Source organism: Malaclemys terrapin, chromosome 2 (assembly GCF_027887155.1).
Source record: "Malaclemys terrapin pileata isolate rMalTer1 chromosome 2, rMalTer1.hap1, whole genome shotgun sequence".
NCBI lineage: Eukaryota > Metazoa > Chordata > Testudines > Emydidae > Malaclemys > Malaclemys terrapin.
In genome coordinates, this window is record NC_071506.1 from 286732157 (window position 1) to 286759674 (window position 27518).

At 52.7% G+C, this 27518-nt stretch overlaps 1 protein-coding gene across 1 annotated transcript in view; it reads left to right on the top strand.

Annotated features, from left to right (window-relative positions):
* Positions 1-21392: 21392 nt before the first annotated feature.
* Positions 21393-27518, top strand: part of NOS3 (nitric oxide synthase 3) — a 90589-nt gene continuing 84463 nt past the window's right edge. Inside the window, exons 1-2 of the mRNA XM_054016841.1 lie at positions 21393-21508; positions 22938-23040. Of these exons, the coding sequence (XP_053872816.1) occupies positions 21396-21508; positions 22938-23040 (216 nt within the window). The 5' untranslated portion in view covers positions 21393-21395. The remainder of the gene's footprint in view (positions 21509-22937; positions 23041-27518) is intronic.

Consider the following 27518-nt stretch of genomic DNA (forward strand, 5'->3'; position numbering starts at 1 on the left):
GCTGGTTCGCTGCTGACTGCCCTTATATACCAGTCAGGCCCACTCAAGGCCCAGCTGGAACAAAGCACTCCCAATTCACACTTTTCAAACAAACAAGCAAGCAATCAAGCACACGGTCAAACTGACCAACTGTCCCAGCAGCAGACACTCAGATACTCACCAACACAGCCCCCCTAATGCAGCACTTAGCGTACCTCCTCTCGGACAGCTCCCAGGCAAACTCCCGCTGTTAGCCTCTGCTGTTCGCCGCTCAGCTGGTTCGCTGCTGACTGCCCTTATATACCAGTCAGGCCCACTCAAGGCCCAGCTGGAACAAAGCACTCCCAATTCACACTTTTCAAACAAACAAGCAAGCAATCAAGCACACGGTCAAACTGACCAACTGTCCCAGCAGCAGACACTCAGATACTCACCAACACAGCCCCCCTAATGCAGCACTTAGCGTACCTCCTCTCGGACAGCTCCCAGGCAAACTCCCGCTGTTAGCCTCTGCTGTTCGCCGCTCAGCTGGTTCGCTGCTGACTGCCCTTATATACCAGTCAGGCCCACTCAAGGCCCAGCTGGAACAAAGCACTCCCAATTCACACTTTTCAAACAAACAAGCAAGCAATCAAGCACACGGTCAAACTGACCAACTGTCCCAGCAGCAGACACTCAGATACTCACCAACACAGCCCCCCTAATGCAGCACTTAGCGTACCTCCTCTCGGACAGCTCCCAGGCAAACTCCCGCTGTTAGCCTCTGCTGTTCGCCGCTCAGCTGGTTCGCTGCTGACTGCCCTTATATACCAGTCAGGCCCACTCAAGGCCCAGCTGGAACAAAGCACTCCCAATTCACACTTTTCAAACAAACAAGCAAGCAATCAAGCACACGGTCAAACTGACCAACTGTCCCAGCAGCAGACACTCAGATACTCACCAACACAGCCCCCCTAATGCAGCACTTAGCGTACCTCCTCTCGGACAGCTCCCAGGCAAACTCCCGCTGTTAGCCTCTGCTGTTCGCCGCTCAGCTGGTTCGCTGCTGACTGCCCTTATATACCAGTCAGGCCCACTCAAGGCCCAGCTGGAACAAAGCACTCCCAATTCACACTTTTCAAACAAACAAGCAAGCAATCAAGCACACGGTCAAACTGACCAACTGTCCCAGCAGCAGACACTCAGATACTCACCAACACAGCCCCCCTAATGCAGCACTTAGCGTACCTCCTCTCGGACAGCTCCCAGGCAAACTCCCGCTGTTAGCCTCTGCTGTTCGCCGCTCAGCTGGTTCGCTGCTGACTGCCCTTATATACCAGTCAGGCCCACTCAAGGCCCAGCTGGAACAAAGCACTCCCAATTCACACTTTTCAAACAAACAAGCAAGCAATCAAGCACACGGTCAAACTGACCAACTGTCCCAGCAGCAGACACTCAGATACTCACCAACACAGCCCCCCTAATGCAGCACTTAGCGTACCTCCTCTCGGACAGCTCCCAGGCAAACTCCCGCTGTTAGCCTCTGCTGTTCGCCGCTCAGCTGGTTCGCTGCTGACTGCCCTTATATACCAGTCAGGCCCACTCAAGGCCCAGCTGGAACAAAGCACTCCCAATTCACACTTTTCAAACAAACAAGCAAGCAATCAAGCACACGGTCAAACTGACCAACTGTCCCAGCAGCAGACACTCAGATACTCACCAACACAGCCCCCCTAATGCAGCACTTAGCGTACCTCCTCTCGGACAGCTCCCAGGCAAACTCCCGCTGTTAGCCTCTGCTGTTCGCCGCTCAGCTGGTTCGCTGCTGACTGCCCTTATATACCAGTCAGGCCCACTCAAGGCCCAGCTGGAACAAAGCACTCCCAATTCACACTTTTCAAACAAACAAGCAAGCAATCAAGCACACGGTCAAACTGACCAACTGTCCCAGCAGCAGACACTCAGATACTCACCAACACAGCCCCCCTAATGCAGCACTTAGCGTACCTCCTCTCGGACAGCTCCCAGGCAAACTCCCGCTGTTAGCCTCTGCTGTTCGCCGCTCCATGGACATAGGAGACGGAAATGTTGAGAGTCTCTGGGTTAGGCTTAAAGGGGCAAAAAACAAGGGAGATGTCATGCTAGGCGTCTACTACAGGCCACCTAACCAGGTGGAAGAGGTGGATGAGGCTTTTTTCAAGCAACTAACAAAATCATCCAAAGCCCAAGATTTGGTGGTGATGGGGGACTTCAACTATCCGGATATATGTTGGCAAAATAACACAGCGGGGAACAGACTATCCAACAAATTCTTGGACTGCATTGGAGACAACTTTTTATTTCAGAAGGTTGAAAAAGCTACTAGGGGGGAAGCTGTTCTAGACTTGATTTTAACAAATAGGGAGGAACTCGTTGAGAATGTGAAAGTAGAAGGCAGCCTGGGTGAAAGTGATCATGAAATCATAGACTTTGCAATTCTAAGGAAGGGTAGAAGGGAGAACAGCAAAATAGAGACAATGGATTTCAGGAAGGCAGATTTTGGGAAGCTCAGAGAGCTGATAGGTAAGGTCCCATGGGAATCAAGACTGAGGGGAAAAACAACTGAGGAGAGTTGGCAGTTTTTCAAAGGGACACTATTAAGGGCCCAAAAGCAAGCTATTCCGCTGGTTAGGAAAGATAGAAAATGTGGCAAAAGACCACCTTGGCTTAACCACGAGATCTTGCACGATCTAAAAAATAAAAAGGAGTCATATAAAAAATGGAAACTAGGTGTGACAATGCGGTTCTGGCGGAACCCAACTGAGAGTGCCAACTCAGGACAAATTGCTCAAATAGGGCAGCTACAGCCCCAAGGCCGGGGTTTTTCCACCTCTAAGGCAAACCAAACCAGCCAGACTAAGACTTCGGTCTCACCCCACTGGCTAACCGCAAGTCTCACAAGCAATCTCCTAAGACACTCCAGTTTCCCAGTATTACCACCAGTGCCACACGTTATGGGGACAAATGGTTATAAAACCAATACCCCAGTAAAAGAAAAAGGTTCTCCTGATCCCAAAGGACCAAGCCCCAGACCCAGGTCAATATATAAGTTAGACCTTACCCACAAATCACGCTACTGCCAATCCTTTAGAATCTAAAATCTAAAGGTTTATTCATAAAAGGAAAAAGATAGAGATGAGAGTTAGAATTGGTTAAATGGAATCAATTACATACAGTAATGGCACAGTTCTTGGTTCAGGCTTGCAGCAGCGATGGAATAAACTGCAGGTTCAAATCAAGTCTCTGGAATACATCCCCAGCTGGGATGGGTCATTCAGTCCTTTGTTCAGAGCTTCAGTTTGTAGCAAAGTTTCTCCAGAGGTAAGAAGCAGGATTGAAGACAAGATGGAGATCAGGCATCAGCCTTATATAGTCTCTTCCAGGTGTAAGGTCACCTCTTTGTTCTTACTGTGGAAAGTTACAGCAAAATCGAGTCTGGAGTCACATGGGCCAGTCCCTGCATACTTTGCTGAGGTACAAGGCGTATCTGCCTTCTCTCAATGGGTCCATTGTATAGCTGATGGTCCTTAATGGTCCATCAAGCAGGCTAGGCAGAGCTAATCTCAGCTTGTCTGGGATGTCCCCCAGAAGCATAGCATAAGTTTGCCATACAGACAGTATAGAGCCAATATTCATAACTTCGACTACAAAACTGATACATACATATAGACAGCATAATCATAACCAGTAAACCATAACCTTGTCCTAGACACCCCATTTGACCCCCTTTATACAAGATTTGGGTGCCACTACAGGACCTTGGTTGCAACAATGATCTATATGGTCCCAGTTTATGTCAATAACGTCACACCCCCAACGCAAAATTGATGCAGGAAGGGATGACACAAACATCACTGACTGCATCCCAAGAGCTCCCCATCCTGGGTTCTGTCTCACTACAGCTAGTATTGGGTTAGAAGCCGTACCAGTGTATAACAGAAATGGTTTATCAAAATCATGTTCAACCACATGATTGAACCTCTTTACAAACTCAAGGTAACACTTAGTTAGAACAATAGTGGATTGGATCTGCTCTGGCAGCATGGTTCCTGTATGTGCCATGTGATCTTGCCAAGAGCTAAAGAAGACTGCTACTTTATCCATACAAGCTCGGGCAAATGTTTGGAACCCAATTAACATCGAATAAATGCAGATATTAATGTTCTTCATAGTCCAGGAATCTTGGCATTTAGCCATGAAAGCAATATGGTAGTGTGCCTCAGTCTTCCTTTTCATACAGCACATTAGGTCTGGAATGTCTTTTCCCCTGTGAAAAGTTCCCATATTGTTTATAGGCATTACCTGTGAAACCCCAGTGTAACAAGGCCTTTTAACATAACGTGTGTTTTCATGTATTCCTTTTAACATGTTCAAGGGATTCTCCAAAAGATTAGGCACATTGTTAATTACAAAATTTAGCAATAACAACAAGTTCATTGCAAGTGTCCATCTACAGTCATGTTTGTCATGCCACACCTTTGGCTCAATACCATTGGAGTTGGGGCATTTTAGGGTTAACCTGTGGCTTCCCTTTGCAAAATTCAGCGTTCTCTTTCCTCCTTGTCCTGCAGGATCAAACCCCGATTTCTCTTGCTTAACAGAATTCACTGGCTGATGGGGTGGGCCCTCTGTGCTAACAGCTATTAGCAAGTCCTTCCTTTCCCAGCCAGGCAAGTAATTTGCACTACCCCAGACCAGAGCCAGTCCACCAGTTTTCATATTCGTAACTGCTATCATCTCCAAGGCTGGACTCTGTCTTAAAGAGATACCACACAAATCCAAAGAGTCTGCGGGTGAGAGTTTGCTTGCTCTCCCCCGCATCCTCAAGCATTTAGCCATAAAACTGCTCTGCTCTGACACATCAGTAACCAAATCTGTCCTCAAACCCTGAAGCACAAACTGCTCATTTAAAGAATCAGAAAGGAGACATTCCTGTTCCAACACCATTGTCTCCCCAACAAGTTGGCCCCACACAGCCACTCGGTTATAGGGATGCCTCAATTCCTTAACAACTTTTACTTCCTCTGAGACCTTCTCAAAGCTACCCACACTGGATCTTTTAAAAGGAAAGTCAGAGGATCCATTCACAACAGACAATTTTTGGCTGCTAGGAACTGAAACTTCCTTGATTAAATCACTCTCACACCCTTCAGTTGCAGGGAACTGCTTCCACCGAGTACCATGAGGATTCCTTTCTCCAGGAGCTTTTCTAAGCAGCAATTCACCCCTCACAGAAATTCTGCCCTTACCCTCTTCACCTAGGGCTTGCTCTAAAGGCACACTTTCCTGAGCAACAACAGACTCTGTCTGGGTCTTACTTACATTCAGGATCACCTCTGGCCCATCAGGCAGATCTCTACACAATCCCCTTTCAGGTGAACCCATAGGCTTCCTAGTTAAAAGGTTAGAAATACTTCCCTTCTCTTTGCCACACACCAGCTTAGGAATTTTTTCCTTTTTGCTACAAGTTGTTAAACTGTCCGTAGGTAACACAACCAAATTACCTTTCTGCTCTCCTTGTGCCCTGGCTAGGGTATCACCCGGATCAGACAGAGTTGTTACACCCTTCTCCAACCACACATGAGCAACAGGCCCAATACAAGCATCAGAATTGTCTGGTCTCTGGGATTTTGCTAAGACACTAACTGGATGCAACCTAGCTACGGTGCCATTCTCCCCAGCAGATGCAAACTTAGGACCATTCCCTTCCTGGGCTTTAGTTGAATCCAGAACCAACTCTGAGACAACTAAATTACTCTCAACCATCATAGGCCGAAAGGCACCTTCTGTCTGCTCCACAGACAAAAAAGAGCTGGAGACGCATTTTTCTTTACTGGACATATAGTTTGGGATTTCATTTCCCTTGTCCCAGCACACCGGGCTGTTCACAGACAACTGCTTGGAGACTGGGGTAGCTTCCTCCATAGGCAAGTCAATACCCCTGACAGACACAGGCACATTTCCTTCACTGTCACTATTCTTCGCACAGGAAACAGACAAGGTATAGGGACACTCATCTTCCACTCTCCTTGCCTTCCCAAACTGCTGACTAGATAAAGCCATCAGCTCACAAGACTGCCTAGGCTCATCCAAAATCTCCTTGTTCTCCTCTCCCTTCGCTTGATCTAATTCCAGATTTACTTCTGAGACATTAGATAGATATTCAGAAACTCCATTCACAGCCAAACAGCTACTTTCCAAAGACAAACTTTTGGAGAAACCCTCCATAGGCACAACCTTAGGATCAATCCTCTCTTGTGCCTGGTTTGTATTAACTTGACTGAACATAGCTTTAATATCATTTCCAATCATAATATCCTTAGGGATTATGTCTTTTACTCCCACAACCATGGTGCCCTCCAATCCCTTCCATTTCAGGTGGATTTTAGCCAAAGGCACCCTGACAAAATACTTAGATAAGGCTACAACAGTTACATCTTCACCTGGCAAATAATCTTCCTTCCTGACCAGACTTGCTTTAACCAGAGTAATATCTGCTGCGGTGTCCCTCCATGCCATACACCTCACTCCATTTACTTCTGCACTGCTAATAAACTCTGCATTATTTCCCCCATATTTAGCTCTAATGTGAGTTTTAAGGTCAGATTCTTCCGAGACCACAGAAACAGCATTTGCACACAGGGCACCAATGCTGGGCTCTGTGTGGCTTGCCTGTGAGTTTACAACAACAGGGTTAGCATTGGCCGTGGCATTTGGGGTTGCTGGTTTTGGGCTGCCCTTCAGTGTCGGGCAGTCTGGTCTCATGTGGCCCAGCATACCACAGTGATAGCATGTAACCTGTTCCGTCCTGGGATGTGAGTTCCTACCCCCCGGACCCCTTGAACTCCTTTAGAAGAGTCAGGTTTATTTTTAAATCCTTCCCTCCTCTTGAACTGGGGAGAATGGTGATCAGTTTTCCCCGGGGTTTTACACCCTTCTCGAGCCCTGTTTTGGGTATGGGCATCCGCAATCTCTGCTGCCCGTAGGACTGACTCAGGGTCCCTGTCACACACAGCTGCTCTCACATTGTCCGGCACAATGTCTAAGAACTGTTCCAAAGTTATTAAATCCAGCAGTTTTTCAAAACTCCCATGAACCTTGGCTCCCATAACCCACTTTTTAACAAAACCCATCAGCTTATGAGCACATTCTACAAAAGTACAATCCTTAGACATTTTAAACTCTCTAAACTTAACTCTGTAAGATTCAGGAGTAACCTTGAACCGCCTTAACACAGAATCCTTAAACCGCTCATAATCTAAGGCTTCTTGTTCCCCCAAGTCATTAAACACCTCCCTGGCTTTTCCAGTCAGTCTGGTCAGCAGGACAGGCATTCGCTGACCCTCAGGGATCTGGTACAGATTGCAGAGGCGTTCAAAGGTAGACAAAAACTCCTCTATATCCTCAGTATCATTGTAAATGGGACACATCCTTTCCCAGTTTTTCTCATGGTGGGGGGGAATTGGAGTACCAGGTGGGGATGACTTTCTCCGCTCTTCCATTACTTGGAGCTGAAGTCTGGCCGTCTCCTGTTCCATCCTGTGAGTCTCCTGCTCAGCAGCGAGCAGCTCTAGACGTCCCTTACGAGCTCTCTCTTCTCTCTCATCAGCCTCCTTCTTTCTTTGATCGGCTTCTTTCTCTCTCTCAGCAGCCTCCTTCTCTCTCTCTCTTTCTAATTCTGCTATTTTTTGCTTCTCCAGCAATCGAAGATCTGCTAGCTTCTGTTCATGCTCAAATTGCAGTTTACTTGTCACCCTTTGCATCCTAATTTTTTCTGCATCTTCTGCAGCCTCAGGTAAGGGCTGTGCTCTTGCCCCCTGATCACTGGCTATTAACAGATTTCTCAGTTCTTCCTTTGTAGCTTTCTTTCTAAAGCATATCCTCTTTTCTGAACACAAATTTTCCAGGGCTTTTTTGCCAAGTCCCTCATATGCTCTTTGCTCAGCCATTGCAGCAGTTCTTTAACCAACAAAACTCTCAATCCCAAAACTCAAATTTGGACAGCGTGGGGTTCTGACCCAAAGCTTAATTGACCTGGTTCTGTGGATCCAAGCACGACTACGCCACTGTGACAATGCGGTTCTGGCGGAACCCAACTGAGAGTGCCAACTCAGGACAAATTGCTCAAATAGGGCAGCTACAGCCCCAAGGCCGGGGTTTTTCCACCTCTAAGGCAAACCAAACCAGCCAGACTAAGACTTCGGTCTCACCCCACTGGCTAACCGCAAGTCTCACAAGCAATCTCCTAAGACACTCCAGTTTCCCAGTATTACCACCAGTGCCACACGTTATGGGGACAAATGGTTATAAAACCAATACCCCAGTAAAAGAAAAAGGTTCTCCTGATCCCAAAGGACCAAGCCCCAGACCCAGGTCAATATATAAGTTAGACCTTACCCACAAATCACGCTACTGCCAATCCTTTAGAATCTAAAATCTAAAGGTTTATTCATAAAAGGAAAAAGATAGAGATGAGAGTTAGAATTGGTTAAATGGAATCAATTACATACAGTAATGGCACAGTTCTTGGTTCAGGCTTGCAGCAGCGATGGAATAAACTGCAGGTTCAAATCAAGTCTCTGGAACATCCCCCGCTGGGATGGGTCATTCAGTCCTTTGTTCAGAGCTTCAGTTTGTAGCAAAGTTCCTCCAGAGGTAAGAAGCAGGATTGAAGACAAGATGGAGATCAGGCATCAGCCTTATATAGTCTCTTCCAGGTGTAAGAACACCTCTTTGTTCTTACTGTGGAAAATTACAGCAAAATCGAGTCTGGAGTCACATGGGCCAGTCCCTGCATACTTTGCTGAGGTACAAGGCGTATCTGCCTTCTCTCAATGGGTCCATTGTATAGCTGATGGTCCTTAATGGTCCATCAAGCAGGCTAGGCAGAGCTAATCTCAGCTTGTCTGGGATGTCCCCCAGAAGCATAGCATAAGTTTGCCATACAGACAGTATAGAGCCAATATTCATAACTTCGACTACAACACTGATACACACATATAGACAGCATAATCATAACCAGTAAACCATAACCTTGTCCTAGACACCCCATTTGACCCCCTTTATACAAGATTTGGGTGCCACTACAGGACCTTGGTTGCAACAATGATCTATATGGTCCCAGTTTATGTCAATAACGTCACACTAGGACAGATTACAAAGGATGAATATAGGCAAACAACACAGGAATGCAGGGGCAAGATTAGAAAGGCAAAGGCACAAAATGAGCTCAAACTAGCTACGGGAATAAAAGGAAACAAGAAGACTTTTTATCAATACATTAGAAGCAAGAGGAAGACCAAAGACAGGGTAGGCCCACTGCTTAGTGAAGAGGGAGAAACAGTAACAGGAAACTTGGAAATGGCAGAGATGCTTAATGACTTCTTTGTTTCGGTCTTCACCGAGAAGTCTGAAGGAATGCCTAACATAGTGAATGCTAATGGGAAGGGGGTAGGTTTAGCGGATAAAATAAAAAAAGAACAAGTTAAACATCACTTAGAAAAGTTAGATGCCTGCAAGTCACCCGGGCCTGATGAAATGCATCCTAGAATACTCAAGGAGCTAATAGAGGAGGTATCTGAGCCTCTAGCTATTATCTTTGGAAAGTCATGGGAGACGGGAGAGATTCCAGAAGACTGGAAAAGGGCAAATATAGTGCCCATCTATAAAAAGGGAAATAAAAACAACCCAGGTAACTACAGACCAGTTAGTTTAACTTCTGTGCCAGGGAAGATAATGGAGCAAGTAATTAAGGAAATCGTCTGCCAACACTTGGAAGGTGGTAAGGTGATAGGGAATAGCCAGCATGGATTTGTGAAGAACAAATCATGTCAAACCAATCTGATAGCTTTCTTTGATAGGATAACGAGCCTTGTGGATAAGGGTGAAGCGGTGGATGTGGTATACCTAGACTTTAGTAAGGCATTTGATACGGTCTCGCATGATATTCTTATCGATAAACTAGGCAAATACAAATTAGATGGGGCTACTATAAGGTGGGTGCATAACTGGCTGGATAATCGTACTCAGAGAGTTGTTATTAATGGTTCCCAATCCTGCTGGAAAGGCGTAACGAGTGGGGTACCGCAGGGGTCTGTTTTGGGACCGGCTCTGTTCAATATCTTCATCAACGACTTAGATATTGGCATAGAAAGTACGCTTATTAAGTTTGCGGATGATACCAAACTGGGAGGGATTGCAACTACTTTGGAGGACAGGGTCATAATTCAAAATGATCTGGACAAATTGGAGAAATGGTCTGAGTTAAACAGGATGAAGTTTAACAAAGACAAATGCAAAGTGCTCCACTTAGGAAGGAAAAATCAATTTCACACATACAGAATGGGAAAAGACTGTCTAGGAAGGAGTACGGCAGAAAGGGATCTAGGGGTTATAGTGGACCACAAGCTAAATATGAGTCAACAGTGTGATGCTGTTGCAAAAAAAGCAAACATGATTCTGGGATGCATTAACAGGTGTGTTGTGAGCAAGACACGAGAAGTCATTCTTCCGCTCTACTCTGCTCTGGTTAGGCCTCAGCTGGAGTATTGTGTCCAGTTCTGGGCGCCGCATTTTAAAAAAGATGTGGAGAAACTGGAAAGGGTCCAAAGAAGAGCAACAAGAATGATTAAAGGTCTTGAGAACATGACCTATGAAGGAAGGCTGAAAGAATTGGGTTTGTTTAGTTTGGAAAAGAGAAGACTGAGAGGGGACATGATAGCAGTTTTCAGGTATATAAAAGGGTGTCATAAGGAGGAGGGAGAGAACTTGTTCACCTTAGCCTCTAAGGATAGAACCAGAAACAATGGGTTTAAACTGCAGCAAGGGAGGTCTAGATTGGACATTAGGAAAAAGTTCCTAACTGTCAGGGTGGTTAAACACTGGAACAAATTGCCTAGGGAGGTTGTGGAATCTCCGTCTCTGGAGATATTTAAGAGTAGGTTAGATAAATGTCTATTAGGGATGGTCTAGGCAGTATTTGGTCCTGCCATGCGGGCAGGGGACTGGACTCGATGACCTCTCGAGGTCCCTTCCAGTCCTAGAATCTATGAATCTATGAATAAGATCCTGCTGGTTTTTATTCTATTGGTATAACAGACACAGAACATGCAACACAGAACACTGAACACAGACTTTGTCATGACACTATAACCATGGTATTTTATAACTCTTCAGCTGGTACCAGCTCTCCTGATGTTCTGGTTCAGAGCCTGAAAGATAGAAGCTTGGAAACAAATTAGCACAGTGCTTTCACCCTGGCAGAACCTGCTTGGTCTCTGCCACAGTGTGTTTGGTACTTGGGGCTGCACAAATGCTAATTAAGTGGTGCATTTCTTGTGAGTATAAATCCTCCCTTTCTCTCAGTAAAAGGGCGTTAACACTCCATCTAGAAAAAAAATTTTGTTTTAAAATCTCCAGCCATTTTGCCATGGCCTGGAGATCTGAGGCAGAAGCAGGCACTGTTGTTAACTGTTTTAATGGCATTTTGGCCCTGGGACGAGGAATTTACCCAAATATTCCAAATATCCCCTTCCCAATCTCCAGAGGGGTCCCAAAGGTCTGCCCCCTTCTGGGGTCTCAAATGTTTCTTTTCCTGATGTTACTGCTGCTGTAAGATTTGAGAGTGCTGTTTTAACTCTCTGTACCCAACCTGTTTTTCAGTTTCTCTATCTGTTGCTTGCCTGGGCCCAATCCTGCTTTTTCCAATAAACAGTTCCTTTACATGGGCACAAGCCTTGTTCCACTACCAATTTAGCAAGGAGGGTGGGCTTTTTAACTAGCCCCCACCCTTCCTGGTTCCGTTTCTTAAACATTTTTTTTTTAAATTGTGAAATTACCACAATATTACTTACCAAAACAAAACAAACAAACATAAACCACACTACACTGCCCAAACTCCTATATCCTTCAGAGTTTGGTTTAACAGAACAAGATTTGCATCTTATGTTTTTAACCCACTCTGGGCCAGAGGGAGAGACGCTAAGCTTCCCTCTGTATTACTCGGTCTGCTACCACCGAGGGTTCATACACCAATTATACAAATCCTTCCCCGGATTAGATCCTTCCCCGGATCAGAGTGAGAAACACTAAGTTCTTCTCTTTAGCTCAGCCTTCCTACGGCTGAGGGTGTATGTACCTCTACAACACAATTTAAACCTAAACTCCTATATCCTTCAGAGTTTGGTTAATCCTTCCCCGGATCAGAGTGAGAAACACTAAGTTCTCCTCTTTAGCTCAGTCATGAACACAATTTAAACCTAAACTCCTATATCCTTCAGAGTTTGGTTAATTAACTGAAAGTTTACGCTCTTTTTCCTCTAGTGCCAGGCTTGCTAAAGCTGGCGGTGTGCACACCAGTTTTATAATAACTGTGGGTTCTATGCTTGCTCCCCCTTTCGCATTCTCCACCAAAATGTTGTACTTAAAGTACTGCACAGGATCTTTTCAGGGGAATAAGGCAGAACGCCACATTTATTAGTAATACATGTATTCATTAACACTGTATCATATGCATATAATATATTACACTTACACTCTCACACACACAAACACACTCCGTCTTGTTGTTACCAATTAGTTGCTCCCCTTAACTTCACTGGCCAGGTGAGTTAGATGGGGGAGGGGGTGGAGCCGGGCTTCTGCCGATCCGGATCAATGCTCCCATGTTGACAAGATGAGACCCGGGGTCCTGTGCAAGACACCTCACTTTTATAGCAGCTTTTCTTTTATGCAAATTTAGACCAGATTTAAACTCTGTGTCTGTGTTTATTGGTTCTTTGTGCTGCTTTCTTTTGAGTGTTGTTCCAATGCTGCAAAGAGGGTGTTTCCAAAAGAAGGTGCTTGCTTCTAACCCCCCCCCCCATCCCCCCGAGGCCGTCGGTATGTCTGCTTGTCTTTAATGAGCCCACTTGACACGTTTTATTGTTCTTGGGTCTGGCTCCCAGCCCCTCTCCAACAGTTGAGGCTGTCTGGAGGTGCTGCCTTCCATGCCTTGCTCATCCACATTCATTCATTCAACAGGGCAATTGATTAAGAGTGGGGGGGGAGAGCTCTTGTTCTACCTCTAGCAAAAAGAAATTTTTCTTCTATCTTATTCTATCCTTAGGGGCTATAATATTATACCAAGGGCAATGCAAAGTTTCTAAATAAGGCTTTGATACAAAGTCCCATGAAAACAGAGGTCACACGTGGGTAGACCCACCACAAGGTTATATGAAGAGGCATAATGTAAAGTCATATGAAAATTATCAGAGATTTATCTACACTGGGGTCTGCCCAAGGAGGCCGGACAGACAGACTGAGCTTGGACCAAGGGTTCCCTACAGCCGGGCTGGTCTCTGACTCTGCTTCGCTTGGCGCTACCCTGAGGGCCCCCTAGGCCGTGCGCCAGGTGACTGGCAAACCCGGCAGTTGGGCCCGCGCTAGGTGAGGGGCGCTGCAAGTTGAGGCTGGGCACGTTGGTCCCTGCAGAGCGAACAAGACTTTCCCAGAGCCCAGCTCCGTGGGACTCGCTGGCAGAGATCGAGGGGGGAGCAGGAGGGCTGGAGCCCAGAGGCCGCGTCTCAGAGCCGGGGAGGCCGCATGGCTGGCCCTGGAGAGGGACCCTGTAACAATGGTGGTTCTGGTGGGACCCAACTGAGAGTATCAGTTCAGGACAAATTGCTTAGAGCAGGGCAGTTACAGCCCCAGGGTGGGGTTTCTCCACCTCTAAGGCACCAAAGCAGCCAGAGAAAGAGGACTTCGGTCTCACCCCACTGGCTAACCACAAGTCACACAAGCAATTCCCTCAAACATTCCAGTTTCCCAGTATCATCACCAGTGCCACTCGTTATGGCCTCCAGAGGTCAGAAGCAGGATTGAAGACAAGATGGAGGAGATGCAGCAGCCTTTTATAGTCTCTTGCCATGTGGCCTCTGATTTCTTTGTCCCAAAGACAAGCTGCCCAGCACATGGCATAGAAATACCTCCGAGTTCTGTCCCTAGGCCTGGCCCTGCCTTGCTGAGTCACCAGGCAAATCTGCTTCTCTCAATGGGTCAGTTGTAGTCGATGGTCCTTAATGGACCATCCAGCAGGCTAGGCCGAGCTGACGCCACGTTGTCTGGGGTGTCACCCGGAAGCACAGCACAAGTGTGAAATACAGACAGTCTAGAGCCAATCTTGTAACTTTAAATACAAAACTGATTCATGCACCCAGAGAGCCTAACCATGACCAGCAAACCAGAACCTTGTCTTAGGCACCTCATTTGACCCCCTTTATACAATATTTGGTGTCACTACAGGCGCTAGGTTGCACCAATGATCTCTACGGTCCCAGTTCATGTCCGTAACGTCACAGACCCCTGGGCTAGGGCAGCTGAGGGGTTCCTCCCAGGGACTGTCTGCAGTCCAAGGCACGGCACAGAGCCTGTGGGGCCATGTGTCATGGAGCTACAGGCTTGGGGCTACGCCCCCAGCTTTGGGACGGTCTCTGGGAGGCCCCTTCACTGGGCCAGCCCCCCAGGGGTCCCACTCTGCCTCCAGGGTGAGCCACACGGCCCCACCACCCCCTAGACTGGCCCTCTGGGCCTGCAGCCCCTGCTCCCCCGTAAGCTCCGGGCAGCGAGTCCCCTGGAGACGCCCCTGAGGGAGACTCGGCCGCTCGCAGGGATCAGGGCCCCTCGCCCAGCCCCGGCAGGGACACTGCCAGCGTGGGCACAGCCGGGTTCAGTCATTAGCGGGCGCCCGGCCTAGGGGCCTTAGGGCAGCCCGGGGCAATGAAGGGTGAAGCAGGGTCCGTCCTGGCCAACCCCGAGCCCAGTCCGGCTGTGGGGAACCCTGGGGTCCGGATCTGTCTGTCTGTGCGGCCTCCTTGGTCAGACTCCAGGTGAGAGCCCGACTCTTCCCGCAGCCCCAAGTAACCCCCTTCCCTCCCCCAGTCCTTTGGTCATGAGCTGGGGAATGCGGCTGCAGAAGGGGGTGGGGGGGTCCAGATCTCTCTGGTCTATGGCAAAGTCCTGGTGCTTGAATTTGCCATGGTCTTCTCAAGAGCTCCACTGATGTGGGGCCCAAGCCCCAGAGAGCCAGACGCTGTTCACACCTGCCCCGAGAGCAGCCACTCCCCTTTCACACACTGCAGAACAATGTGGCACATAGGGGAAACTGAGGCACACACAGTGTTTCAAAACATTCCCACTGGGTCACACCGTGGTGCCGCCGGCCCTGCACATGGGTGAGCAGCCCCCAGGGTTCCAGCCAGCAGATGAAAGGAAAGAATAGACCAGGATAGTAGGAGAAAAATCGCCCCATTTCAAAGCCAGTCGGGGTTTGGGGGCCAGACCCTGGATGTTTGATGCTTGAGCTTGGATGCCCCCCATGATGCTCCCCCCCAGCCCTGCTGCTCCCCCCCAGCCCCGCTGCTCCGCTCCTTGCCTTCCCTCCTGGTCCTGCCAGTCCCTGCCCAGCAGCGCCCCTCATCCCCCGCTTCCCTCCTCCTGCCTTTTGCGTTATTCCTCCCAAGGCTCAGGAAGGAAACCTCCCTGTGGGTGATCCGGGTGCGGCTTCCCGTCTGCAGATCGGGAACAACACACTGGGCCCGCTGGAAGGGTGGGGGCAGGGCTGGCAGCACAGCCCCCCCTCCCCCCAGTCCCACTCCCCCCCACAGCCTCCCTACCCCTGCCTCAGCACAGGCCCCCAACGCTGCTCCCAGCAAAGCCCTGCCCAGCAGCTACCTCCCCCCCCACACCCCCGGAGCTAGGGGCTCATAAGTCCCCGTCCCGGAGCTGGGAAGGGCAGGGGCATCCCAGCGGGGTGCCCATGGGAGGGGCACAGAGAGCGGGATGCCCAGCCCAAGGGGGCAGGGAGGGACCCTGGGCACAAGGCCAGCAGCATCGATTCCAGGCACTGGGTGGGGCACTGCTGTGGGGGGCAGGGAGGCACAAGCTGGGGGGCGATGTGGGGGGGGGCAGGGAGGCTCAGGCTGGGAGCAGCGTGAGGGGCTGCACTGAATGTAAGAGCAGCCAGGCTGGGTCAGCCCAAAGATCCGTCTAGCCCAGTATCCTGTCTGCTGACGGGGCCAGTGCCAGGGGCTTCAGTGGGAATGGACAGAACAGGGCAATTTTTGAGTGATCCGTCCCCTGTCGCCCATTCCCAGCTTCTGGCAAACAGAGGCCAGGGACCCCATCCCTGCCCAGCCTGGCTAATACCCAGTGGTGGACCTATCCTCTGTGAACTGATCTAGTTCTTTCTTGAACCTGTAACGATGTGGCCTCTGGCGGGACACAACTGAGAGTATCAACTCAGGACAAATTGCTTAGAGCAGGGCAGTTACAGCCCAAGGCTGGGGTTTCTCCACTTCTAAGGCACCAAACCAGCCAGACAGAGAAGACTTTGGTCTCACCCCACTGGCTAACCACAAGTCACACAAGCAATTCCCTTAGACACTCCAGTTTCCCAGTATCACCACCAGTGCCACTCGTTATGGGGACAAATGGTTATGAAAACCAATACCCCAGCAAAAGAAAAAAGATTCTCCTGATCCCAAAGGAACAAGCCCCAGACCTAGGTCAATATACAAATCAGATCTTACCCACAAATCACACTATTGTCAATCCTTTAGAATCTAAAATCTAAAAGTTTATTCATAAAAGGAAAAAGATAGAGACGAGAGCTAGAATTGGTTAAATGGAATCAATGACATACACTCATGGCAAAGTTCTTGGTTCAGGCTTGCAGCAGCGATAGAATAAACTGCAGGTTCAAATCAAGTCTCTGGAACATCCCCAGCTGGGATGGGTCATTCAGTCCTTTGTTCAGAGCTTCAGTTTGTACCAAAGTCCCTCCAGAGGCAAGAAGCAGGATTGAAGACAAAATGGAGGGGTTTCCAGGGCCTTTTATCTGCTCTGCCATGTGGAAGGACACTCCTTTGTTCTTACTGTAGAAAATCACAGCAGCAAGATGGAGTTTGGAGTCACATGGGCAAGTCACATGTCCAGGCATGACTCAGTTTGCAGGTAGAGCAGCCATTGCTCACATGCCACCTTGAACATTCCCAGGGAGGATCCTCATACGTGGATTGGAGTCTCCCAAGGTCCATTGTCCGTTAAGTGTTTCTTGACTGGGCACTTACTGAGAATAGTCCCTTCTCAAGAAACTGACCAAATGCTTCATTGGTGCTACTTAGAATCAAACACACTGAGATACAAATACATAGCCAATATTCATAACTTCAAATACAAAAACGATACACACATACAGACAGCATAATCATAACCAGCAAATCATAACCTTTTCGTAGACACCTTACTGGACCTCCTTTGTACAAGATTTGGTGCAATTATAGGCCCTTGGTTGCAACAATGATCTATACGGTCACAGTGTATGTCAATAATGTCACTGAACCCTGTTATAGTCTTGGCCCTTCACAGCATCCTCTAGCAAGGAGTTCCACAGGCTGACTGCTTTGTACAAAAAAAATACTTCCTTTTGTTTGTTTTAAACCTGCTGCCTATTAATTTCATTTGGTGACGCCTAGTTCTTGTGTTATGAGAAAGAGTAAATAACACTTTTTTATTTACTTTCTCCACACTAGTCATGATTTTATAAACCTCTATCATAACCCCACTTAGTCGTCTCATTTCTAAGGTAAACAGTTCCAATTTTATTAATCTGTCCTCATATGGCAGACGTTCCATACCCCTAATCATTTTTGTTGCCCTTTTCTGAACCTTTTCCAATTCCAGTATATCTTTCTTTGAGATGGGGCAACCACATCTGCGCACAGTATTTAAGATGTGGGTGTACCATGGATTTATATAGCGGCAATATGATATTTTCTGTCTTATTATCTATCCCTTTCCTAATGATTCCCAACATTCTGTTCACTTTTTTGACTGCCACTGCACATTGAATGGATGATTTCAGAGAACTATCCACAATGACTCCAAGATCTTTCTTGAGTGGTAACAGCCAATTTAGACGCCATCATTTTAGCTTCAGATCATTTGAGCAGCACTGGTCCTAGTACAAACCCCTGGGGGACACCACTATTTACCTCTCTCCATTCTGAAAACTAACCATTTATTCCCCCCCTTTGTTTCCTGTCTTTTAACCAGTTACCAGTCCATGAGAGGACCTTCCCTCATATCCCATGACAGCTTACTTTGCTTAAGAGCCTTTGGTGAGGGACCTTGTCAAAGGCTTTCTGAAAATCTAAATACACTATATCCACTGGATCTCCTTCGTCTGCATGCTTGTTGACCCCTCGAAGAATTCTAGTAGATTGGTGAGGCATGATTTCCCTTTACTAAAACCATGTTGACTCTTCCCCAATAAGTTATATGCATCTCTGTGTCTGACAATTTTGTCCTTTCCTATAGTTTCAATCAGTTTGCCCAGTACTGAAGTCAGGCTTACAGTAATTGCCGGGATCACCTCTGGAGCCCTTTTTAAAAATTGGCGTCACTTTAGCTACCCTCCAGTCATCTGGTACAGAAGCTGATTTAAATGATAGGTTACAGACGACCGTTAGTAGTTCTACAATTTCACATTTGAGTTCCTTCAGAACTCTTGGGTGAATCCCATCTGGTCCTGGTGACTTATTGCTGTTTAATTTGTCAATTTGTTCCCAAACCTCCTCTAATGACACCTCAATCTGGGACAGTTCCTCAGATCTGTCACCTACAAAGAATGGCTCAGGTGTGGGAATCTCCCTCACGTCCTCAGCCGGGAAGACCATTGCAAGGCTCATCCAGAAGTTATCACCAGAAGTTGTCTCTGTCCTTTGTCATGCAGGATGGTCAGAATGGTCCCTTCTGGCTTTAAAACCTACCAATCTATAGCCAGAATAATGCAAAGGCCCAGGGAGCCAGAGGGGTCGAGGTCAGGAAGAGTCTGAGGCTGAGACTGTGCCGGGGAGGGGGCAGCGACGGTGCCGGGGAGGGGGCAGCGACGGTGCCGGGGAGGGGGCAGCGACCGTGCCGGTGAGGGTAAAGCCCTAACTGAGGAAGGAAAGGGTGGATTTTTGATGGGTGATGGATTGGTGGCTGGTACAGCTTGTAAAAGGGAACCTGAAAAAGGTGACTGTGATTTGCTGGGAGTAGCTCAGTGTCGTGTGGAGAGCAGCAGTTTACCTGGTAAAGAAGCTGCCCGACTCTCCCAGGCTTTGTCTGTAACCAGCCCTGTGTGCAGGGACAAGGGAGAGGAAGGCAGGGAAAGTTTGGATGGGCCTAGGCAGTCTGGTGAGCTGATGGTTTGTCTAGTCAGCAGGATAGTGGAAGATGAGTGTCTCTAGACCTTACCTTGCGTCTGGTGAAGTGGGCATTCACCCACGAAAGCTTCTGCTCCAATACTTCTGTTGGTCTTAAAGGTGCCACAGGACCCTTTGTTGCTTTTTACAGATTCAGACTAACATGGCTCCCCTCTGATACCTAGACCTTACCTGTTATCTGTGTGGAGAATAGTGACAGTGAAGGGAATGGGCCTGTGTCTGTCAGGGGTATTGACTTGCCTATGGAGGGAGCTACCTCAGTCTCCAAGCAGTTGTCTGTGTATTGTCCTGTGTGCTGGGACAAGGGAAATGAGACCCCAAGCTCTGTGTCTGCTAAAGAGGAATGTGTCTGTGACGAAGTGGGGGATTTTCTTGTTTTTTCTGTGTTTTTCCAATGGTTGCATGCAGAGCGGGTGGGACTCAGTGCCCCTGGGTGTTACTGGTTTAACGAGGGGAGGGGAGAGGGAGTTTGTTGTTACAGGGGACCGGAGAGGGAACTTGGGACCCCAGCCAATGGCCGGGAGGATGGATACCCCAGCGACTGGTGACATGGCGACCTGGAGGCCCAGCTCGGAAGTCACAGCGGTTCTGGCCAGTGGGAGGACAATGGGCTGCGGAGAGAGGACCCCAGTGACCTGATCAGCCGGTTCCAGCCAGAGGGGCCAGAGGACAGAAGAGAGGAGAGGAGGCCCAGATGACCCTGTTTTCCTGGAGAGAAGACAATGAGGACTGGACAATTGAGGATTGGTCCTGCTTTGAGCAGGGGGTTGGACTAGATACCTCCTGAGGTCCCTTCCAACCCTGATATTCTGTGATTCTAAGACTCGTGCCTGGCAGAGCCCAGTAGGGCTCTGTGGAAGGGGCAGCCGGGCAGCAGCCATGTGGCTGGGAACCCCCCACCAGTCTCAGGCAGCCCCTCAGGGCTCCGGAGCCAGGCCCTACAGCCACCAGGCAGCCCCTGGGGATTCAAGCCAGTCGCCCCAGCCCCAGGTTTGGGCTGTGTGGGGCCTGCAGACACGGGCCGGCGCTGCCCTGTGCTGGGACCAGGGGCTTAGAGCCGGGCGCAGGGTGTGTGTGGGGTGCACAGACATGAGCTGGCAATGCCCTGTGCTGGGGCCGGGGGCTCAAGGCTAGGCACCATGGGCCGGCACTGCCCTGCACTGGGGGGGCTCGGGACTGGGCATTGGGGGTGGGGAGGGGGGCCTGCAGACACGGGCCAGCACTGCCAGGGTTCGGGGCTGGGCACAGGGATGTGGGGTCTGCAGACATGGACTGGCGCTGCCCTGCGCTGTGGGGGCTCGGGGCTGGACACGGGGGCCATGGGGGGACCTGCAGACATGGGCTGGCACTGCTGGGGCTCGGCACAGGGGGGTGTGGGGCCTGCAGACACGGGCCGGCACTCCCCTGCGCTGGGGGGGGCTCGGGGCTGGACACAGGGGGGTGTGGGGTCTGCAGACACGGGCTGGCGCTGCTGGGGTTCAGGGCTGGACACGGGGGCATGTGGGATCTGCAGACGTGGGCCGGCACTGCCCTGCGCTGGGGGGGCTCGGGGCTGGACACAGGGTGTGTGGCTGCTGCTGGCTTGGTCCCTTCCTGGGGCACGTGTGCAGCGTTCAGCCGGCCCACGCTGGCTGCGGGGCCCTGGGCTTTCCTGACACCTCAGCCCCAGGGGGACAACCTGGCTCCGAATCAGCTGCCAACGCCAGCAGGACTGCAGGAGGGGAGGAAGCCCAGCCCGTGTGTCCCGGCCTCACGGAGCAGTGCAGGGCGGGCGCTGATACGCGCCCTGCCCCAGGGACCAGCTAATCTGCCGCACAGATGAGAAATCAGGTGTAGAGCTGGGAGAGAACCCAGGAGTCCTGACTGCTGCCCCACCCCCACTCTTACCACTAGCCCCCTGCTCCCAGGGCTGGGCTAGAACCCAGGAGTCCTGGCTCCATGCCCCACACCCTCCTGCTCTAACCACTAGCCCCCACTGCCCCCAGGGTGGGGCTAGAACCCAGGAGTCCTGGCTCCATGCCCACCCCTCCCCATTGTGTGCCGGGCAGAGGCGTGGGAGTGACTCAAAGGTCCCCGGTTCGTCCCCTGCAGAGGAAGTGACTGTTGCCGGTCCCGGCCCGGAGCTCAGTTGACCTGGAGCTCAGTCGAGGCGCGATGGGGAACCTGCAGGGAGTGCTGCACGAGCCCGCCCGCACCTGTGCCCTCAGCCTCTGCTCCCGGCAACGGGGCTCCGTGCCCGACGACGGCGCCGGCTGCGCCAAGGCCAGGTAAGGGCTGAGGGGACACCGGGGTGAGCTGCCCTGCCCTGCCCACAGCCCCGTTCGCCCAGGCCCTGGCACTGGGCTGGCAGTCACGGGGGATGGGCTCCAGTTCCCGCTCTGCCACATGCTCCCCACGGGATCCTGGGCCGGGGGTGACGGCCCAGCCCTGCCCCCTGCCCCCCGAGGAGCAGAGACCCGATGGCAGGGAGATGCCCAGACGCTGCGTGACGGAGACCGGAAAAGGGTCCCCGAGAGATGGGTGTGAGAGACAGAACCTCCAGCGACCCCGAGTCCCTCCCCGACGGCACCCCCACTGACCCCCTAGAGAGAGGGGAGCTGCTGGGGGGGCAGGAGGGGCGCTGCTAGAGAGCAGGAGGGGCGCAGCTGGGGGCAGGAGGGGCGCTGCTGGGGGGGCAGGAGGGGAGCTGCTGGGGGCAGGAGGGGAGCTGCTGGGGGGGCAGGAGGGGAGCTGCTGGGGGCAGGAGGGGAGCTGCTAGAGAGCAGGAGGGGCGCTGCTGGGGGCAGGAGGAGCGCTGCTGGGGGGGCAGGAGGGGAGCTGCTGGGGGGGCAGGAGCAGCGCTGCTGGGGGCAGGAGGGGAGCTGCTGGGGGGCAGGAGCAGTGCTGCTGGGGGCAGGAGGGGCGCTGCTGCGGGGGCAGGAGCAGCGCTGCTGGGGCGGCAGGAGGAGGGGGCAGGAAGGGTGTTGCTGGGGAGGGGAGGAGGGGCGCTGCTGGGGGGGCAGGAGCAGTGCTGCTGGGGGGCAGGAGCAGCGCTGCTGGGGGCAGGAGGGGCGCTGCTGGGGGGGCAGGAGCAGTGCTGCTGGGGGCAGGAGGAGCACTGCTGGGGGGGACAGGAGGGGAGCTGCTGGGGGGGCAGGAGCAGCGCTGCTGGGGGCAGGAGGGGAGCTGCTGGGGGGCAGGAGCAGTGCTGCTGGGGGCAGGAGGGGCGCTGCTGGGGGGGCAGGAGCAGCGCTGCTGGGGGCAGGAGGGGCGCTGCTGGGGCGGCAGGAGGAGGGGGCAGGAAGGGTGTTGCTGGGGAGGGGAGGAGGGGCACTGCTGGGGGGGCAGGAGCAGTGCTGCTGGGGGGCAGGAGCAGTGCTGCTGGGGGGCAGGAGCAGCGCTGCTGGGGGCAGGAGGGGCGCTGCTGGGGGGGCAGGAGTAGTGCTGCTGGGGGCAGGAGGAGCACTGCTGGGGGGGACAGGAGGGGAGCTGCTGGGGGTCAGGGGGGGGTAGTAAGAGGGGGGCAGGAGGGGCGCTGCTGGGGACAGGAGAGGGGGGTAGGAAGAGAGGGGCAGGAGGGGCGCTGCTGGGGGCAGGAGAGGGGGGTAGGAAGAGGGGGCAGGAGGGGCGCTGCTGGGGGCAGGAGAGGAGCTGCTGGGGGTGATGTTCTCACACAGGGTCCCCTCGCTGACTGTGCCCCCCCTCTACTGCCCCCAGCTCTGTGCCCGCCCGCCCCATTGAGCCCCCGAGATACTCACGGATCAAGAACTGGGAAGCGGGTACCATCGCCTACGACACGCTCAGCGCCCAGGCCACGCAGGTGAGGGCGGCGCCGTGGGGCACGTGGGGTGGGGGATGGGACCCAGGCCCGTGGGAGGGGGTGCAGGTGGGCTTGAGGAGCTGTCACCCATCGGCTGGGTGCCAGGCTGCTGGGGGGAGTCCAAGCCTCTGGCTCCCTGCATCTCGGGGGGCTGTAAACCTCGTGGGCCTGACCAGAGCTCAGCTGGGTGCCTCCAGCCAGAGCCCCTGCAGCGCCTGAGACGGGCAGCTGGCCTGGAGGCTGCCTCTGGCCTGGGCCCCGCTGGGCCTGGCCCCTCGTTCCCGACCCCATTGTCCTGCTCCAGCTCTTCCACGACCCTGGGCGCACAGTCGGGAATCGTCTCCCTCAGGAGCGGCTGACACGCCATGTCCTCGCGGGTCCTCTGCCCGCCCTGTCCCGGACTCCCAGGACTCGGCTCTCTCGGCTCCGTACGGTCCCCGGGGGAAACCCCGTCAGGGCAACAGCCCTTCTCGGGGGGCCGCTCTCTCTCGGGGTTAAGCCCCTCGGCCTCCTGGGCCTGCACCTCTGAGCCTCCAGCAGCCTGGCTCTGCCGTGGGCCCCCAGTGCTCCCATCCCCAGAGGCAGCGATACCCCCCCCCGATCTCCCCACCCCCAGAGGGAGCAATACCCCCCCAATTCCCCCCCCAGAGGGAGCGATGCCCCCTCATCTCCCCACCCCCCGAAGGGGACGATGCCCCCTGTTCTCTAGCCCGGAGCAACTCTCAGCCAGTGTAAAACAGGAGGGTTTATTGAGAGTTGAACACAGCACAGGAAACTCTCTGGGCCTCAGGCTTGGCCTCCCGCAGCCCAGCACATCCCAGTCTCTCTGCATCCAGGTGGGCTCTGCCTGCTCCCCCTCTCCAGCCCAGAGCCCCCCTGCCTCCCAGCTGGGCATCTGATACCCCCGGGGCCAAGCCCCGCCTCTGTCCATTGTCTTCTCTCCAGGGAAACAGGGTTGTAAACCGGGGCCTCCGCTCCTGCTTCTGTCCTCTGGCTGGAACCGGCTGGTCAGGTCACTGGGTCCTCACTCTGCAGCCCATTGTCCGCACACTGGCCGGAACCGGCTAATTGCCAAGCTGGTTGCTAGGTCCCCCATCTCCCAGCTGTTGTTCGGGGTCCCGACTGCTGGGCGAGGTCACACCAACGAGCCCCACCCCCACCCCTTCGTCACACTCGCAACACACCGGGAAACTGAGGCACACACCGTATTCATGCAAAACACTAAGAAAATCCCCCACTTCATCCCCCTTCCAGTCTGAACTGAGTGGGGTCACTCCAGCCGGTGCCTGGGGAAGTTCAGGGCCCCCACTCCGGGACAACGCGTTGTCTAGAACGTTTGAACTTTTATCAACATGGATCACGTCCATCTCATAACCCTGGGGGATCAGACCCCATCGTAGGGCTGGGCATTAGCCCCTGTCAGTTGGTGCAGCCCGCTCTGCGTCTGAGCTTCTCCAAGTCTGGGTCTACCCCTGGGTTAGAGCCTCCTTCGGTGCACAGAGCGCCCGGCACTGGTCCAGACTTCCCCGACCGGCTCGCCCTTCTCACACAGACCTGCCATCCATGAGAGACCTGGGCCTGCTTCTTGCTTTGAGAAATGGGCCACTCTCTGATCCCCCTCACCTTGGCCGGCTCTGGCTTTAGACGGACGCTTCCCACCTTGTGGCCCAGATACGACGCCTCTGCCATCCCCACCTTCCCCTTCCAGTCTCTATAGTTGTCCAGCATCCTGGTGTCCCAGCTCCTCCTCACAGGGGACATGGTTCTCCCCAGCTGGCCTGAAGACACTCTCCCGGGCACACCTCTCCACCCCCCTCAGGAACTGATCCCCCAGGCCCTGGGAGGTGGCAGGTGCCCCCTGGAGGCTGACAGGCAGGACCAGGAACCCCAAAAGCCCCATGGGGTGATGGGAGATGATTCCAACCCAGCATCTGGGTGCCAAGGTACCAGCCAATAGCCTTTGGTGAGGTCCCTGGAGTGAGGTCACTTGTTTAGGATCTTGTCAGGCCGAGGCATGGGGCAGGCATCGGACACGGTGATGGCATTGCGCTTCCGAGAGTCCACACAGAGTCTGATGGACCCGGCCTTGGGGACCAGCCCCACGGGAGAGGCCCAGAGCTGGTGGGTGGCTGGCCCTCCCCTAGAGCCAGCATGTCTCTGACCTCTCTCGCCCGGGCCTGGGCTGTTTCCTGGTGACTGGGAATGGGGAACACCTGGTGGGGGGGAGGTGTTGTCTCCCCTTCCCCGTGGACAGCTAGACTAGTGAGCCCAGGCTGGCTGGGGGGCAGCTGCGGGCAGGGGTTGGCTGGGCAGAGGGGGCTTGATTCCAGCGGGAGGCTGGCTCCTGTCTCAGGGAAGAGACCCACGGGGGACCCCCCCACCCGCCTTCTCCTCCCCGTGCCCACACACAACCAGCACCCACTGCTCCCTGTCAACGTGTGGCTTCTTGTGTCCACATGGGACATGCGACCGAGTGGGCTGCACCAGGACATGACTCACCTCCTTCTGCTGGTTCATGATTTCACAGGGCCCATCCCAGGCGCCCTTCGCACGGAGCTGAGACCCCTGCCCTGGTCCCCGTGCCAGAGGAGGCAGCACGCTGTCGTACCAGCCTCTCTGCTTCCCTTGGGCCCTGGCTAGGGTCTTCCTGGCCAAGCCCATGGGCTCGGTGAGCTTTCCCCGGGACGTACTCCACCCCCAATTCCCCTCCCACTCTCACTGTCCTTCCATACACCACTAGCCCCCTGATGTATACAGGGAGGGGCATGGTACTTCTGGGCAACCACCAGCTGCCCCCTGATCCCACAAGGTTCAGTTTTCCCAGTACCAGATCCCTTTGCTTACAGGGATCTTTCCCTGCCATTCTTCCCCAGGGTCTTGCAACACTGGGGCCCACAAGGGCCCTCAGCTTCTTCAAGGAGGGATTCTTCTGCTGCTCGGTCTGGAGCTCAGCTGCTGGGTTTGGGCCCAGCCCCCGCGGGCTGTGCCTCAGTTTCCCCACCTCAGGACAAAGCCTCGTTCCCAGCCCTGTTAAGCACGGTTCCTGGTAATCGCCTCCCCCCATTGGAAGTTCCACCCATTGCCGGTGCCAGGCCAAGCACCACCCCACTCCCTTCAGCCACAGCCAAGGTCCAGGGGCTGTCTGGCCAGGTCTCCAATCCATCCCCCATCTGCACCTCCGCAGGTCGTGCAGCCCAACCTCTCTGGGCCCCCCATTTCAGATGTATCTTCACTACAGGACCTTAACCAGGGGCCTGACCACCACCACCCCCCAGGGCTAGGTATGCATTGAGCACTACTGGGTCTGGGTCCACCCAGGGGTCTGGCTACAGACAGGCAGGTAACCTGGACTTCACAGAGGAAATTCCCTCCGCCCCACCGGCCAGGCCATTCAGCTGTTCACTAGCTCCAGCCCCCTCTGCCTTCCAGTCTCTGGGGTCAGCTCTTTGGCGGTTACTGGAGCCTGTCCCAAGTCCCCAGCTACCCGGAGAGCTGGGGAGCAGCAGGGGGTCCGGGACCCAGTTCCCCAGCCAGGAGGGGGGCTTCCCACCGGGGTTCCCCCCAGTGGATGTGAAGAGATGGGAACTGGTGCTGAGAGTGAAGGAGCTGGAGCTGAAGGAGCGGAGGCTAGGTGACCGCTCGGAGCAATGAGAACAGGAACTGGACTTGGAGGAGAGGCAGGCCAAGAGGACTTGCTGTGGGGTAAGTGGGGAAGGACCCAGATGTCAGTTCAGCAGGAAGCCCGGGTGTGACAATGCGGTTCTGGCGGAACCCAACTGAGAGCACCAACTCAGGACAAATTGCTAAAACAGGGCAGTTACAGCCCAAGGCCGGGGTTTTTCCACCTCTAAGGCAAACCAAACCAGCCAGACTAAGACTTCGGTCTCACCCCACTGGCTAACCGCAAGTCTCACAAGCAATCTCCTTAGACGCTCCAGTTTCCCAGTATTACCACCAGTGCCACACGTTATGGGGACAAATGGTTATAAAAACCAATACCCCAGTAAAAGAAAAAGGTTCTCCTGATCCCAAAGGACCAAGCCCCAGACCCAGGTCAATATACAAGTCAGACCTTACCCACAAATCACGCTACTGCCAATCCTTTAGAATCTAAAATCTAAAGGTTTATTCATAAAAGGAAAAAGATAGAGATGAGAGCTAGAATTGGTTAAATGGAATCAATTCCATACAGTAATGGCAAAGTTCTTGGTTCAGGCTTGCAGCAGCGATGGAATAAACTGCAGGTTCAAATCAAGTCTCTGGAATACATCCCCCGCTGGGATGGGTCCTCAGTCCTTTGTTCAAAGCTTCAGCTTGTAGCAAAGTTCCTCCAGAGGTAAGAAGCAGGATTGAATTCAAGATGGAGATGAATAGTCTTTTCCAGGTGTAAGAACACCTCTTTGTTCTTACTGTGGAAAATTACAGCAAAATGGAGTCTGGAGTCACATGGGCCAGTCCCTGCATACTTTGCTGAGTTA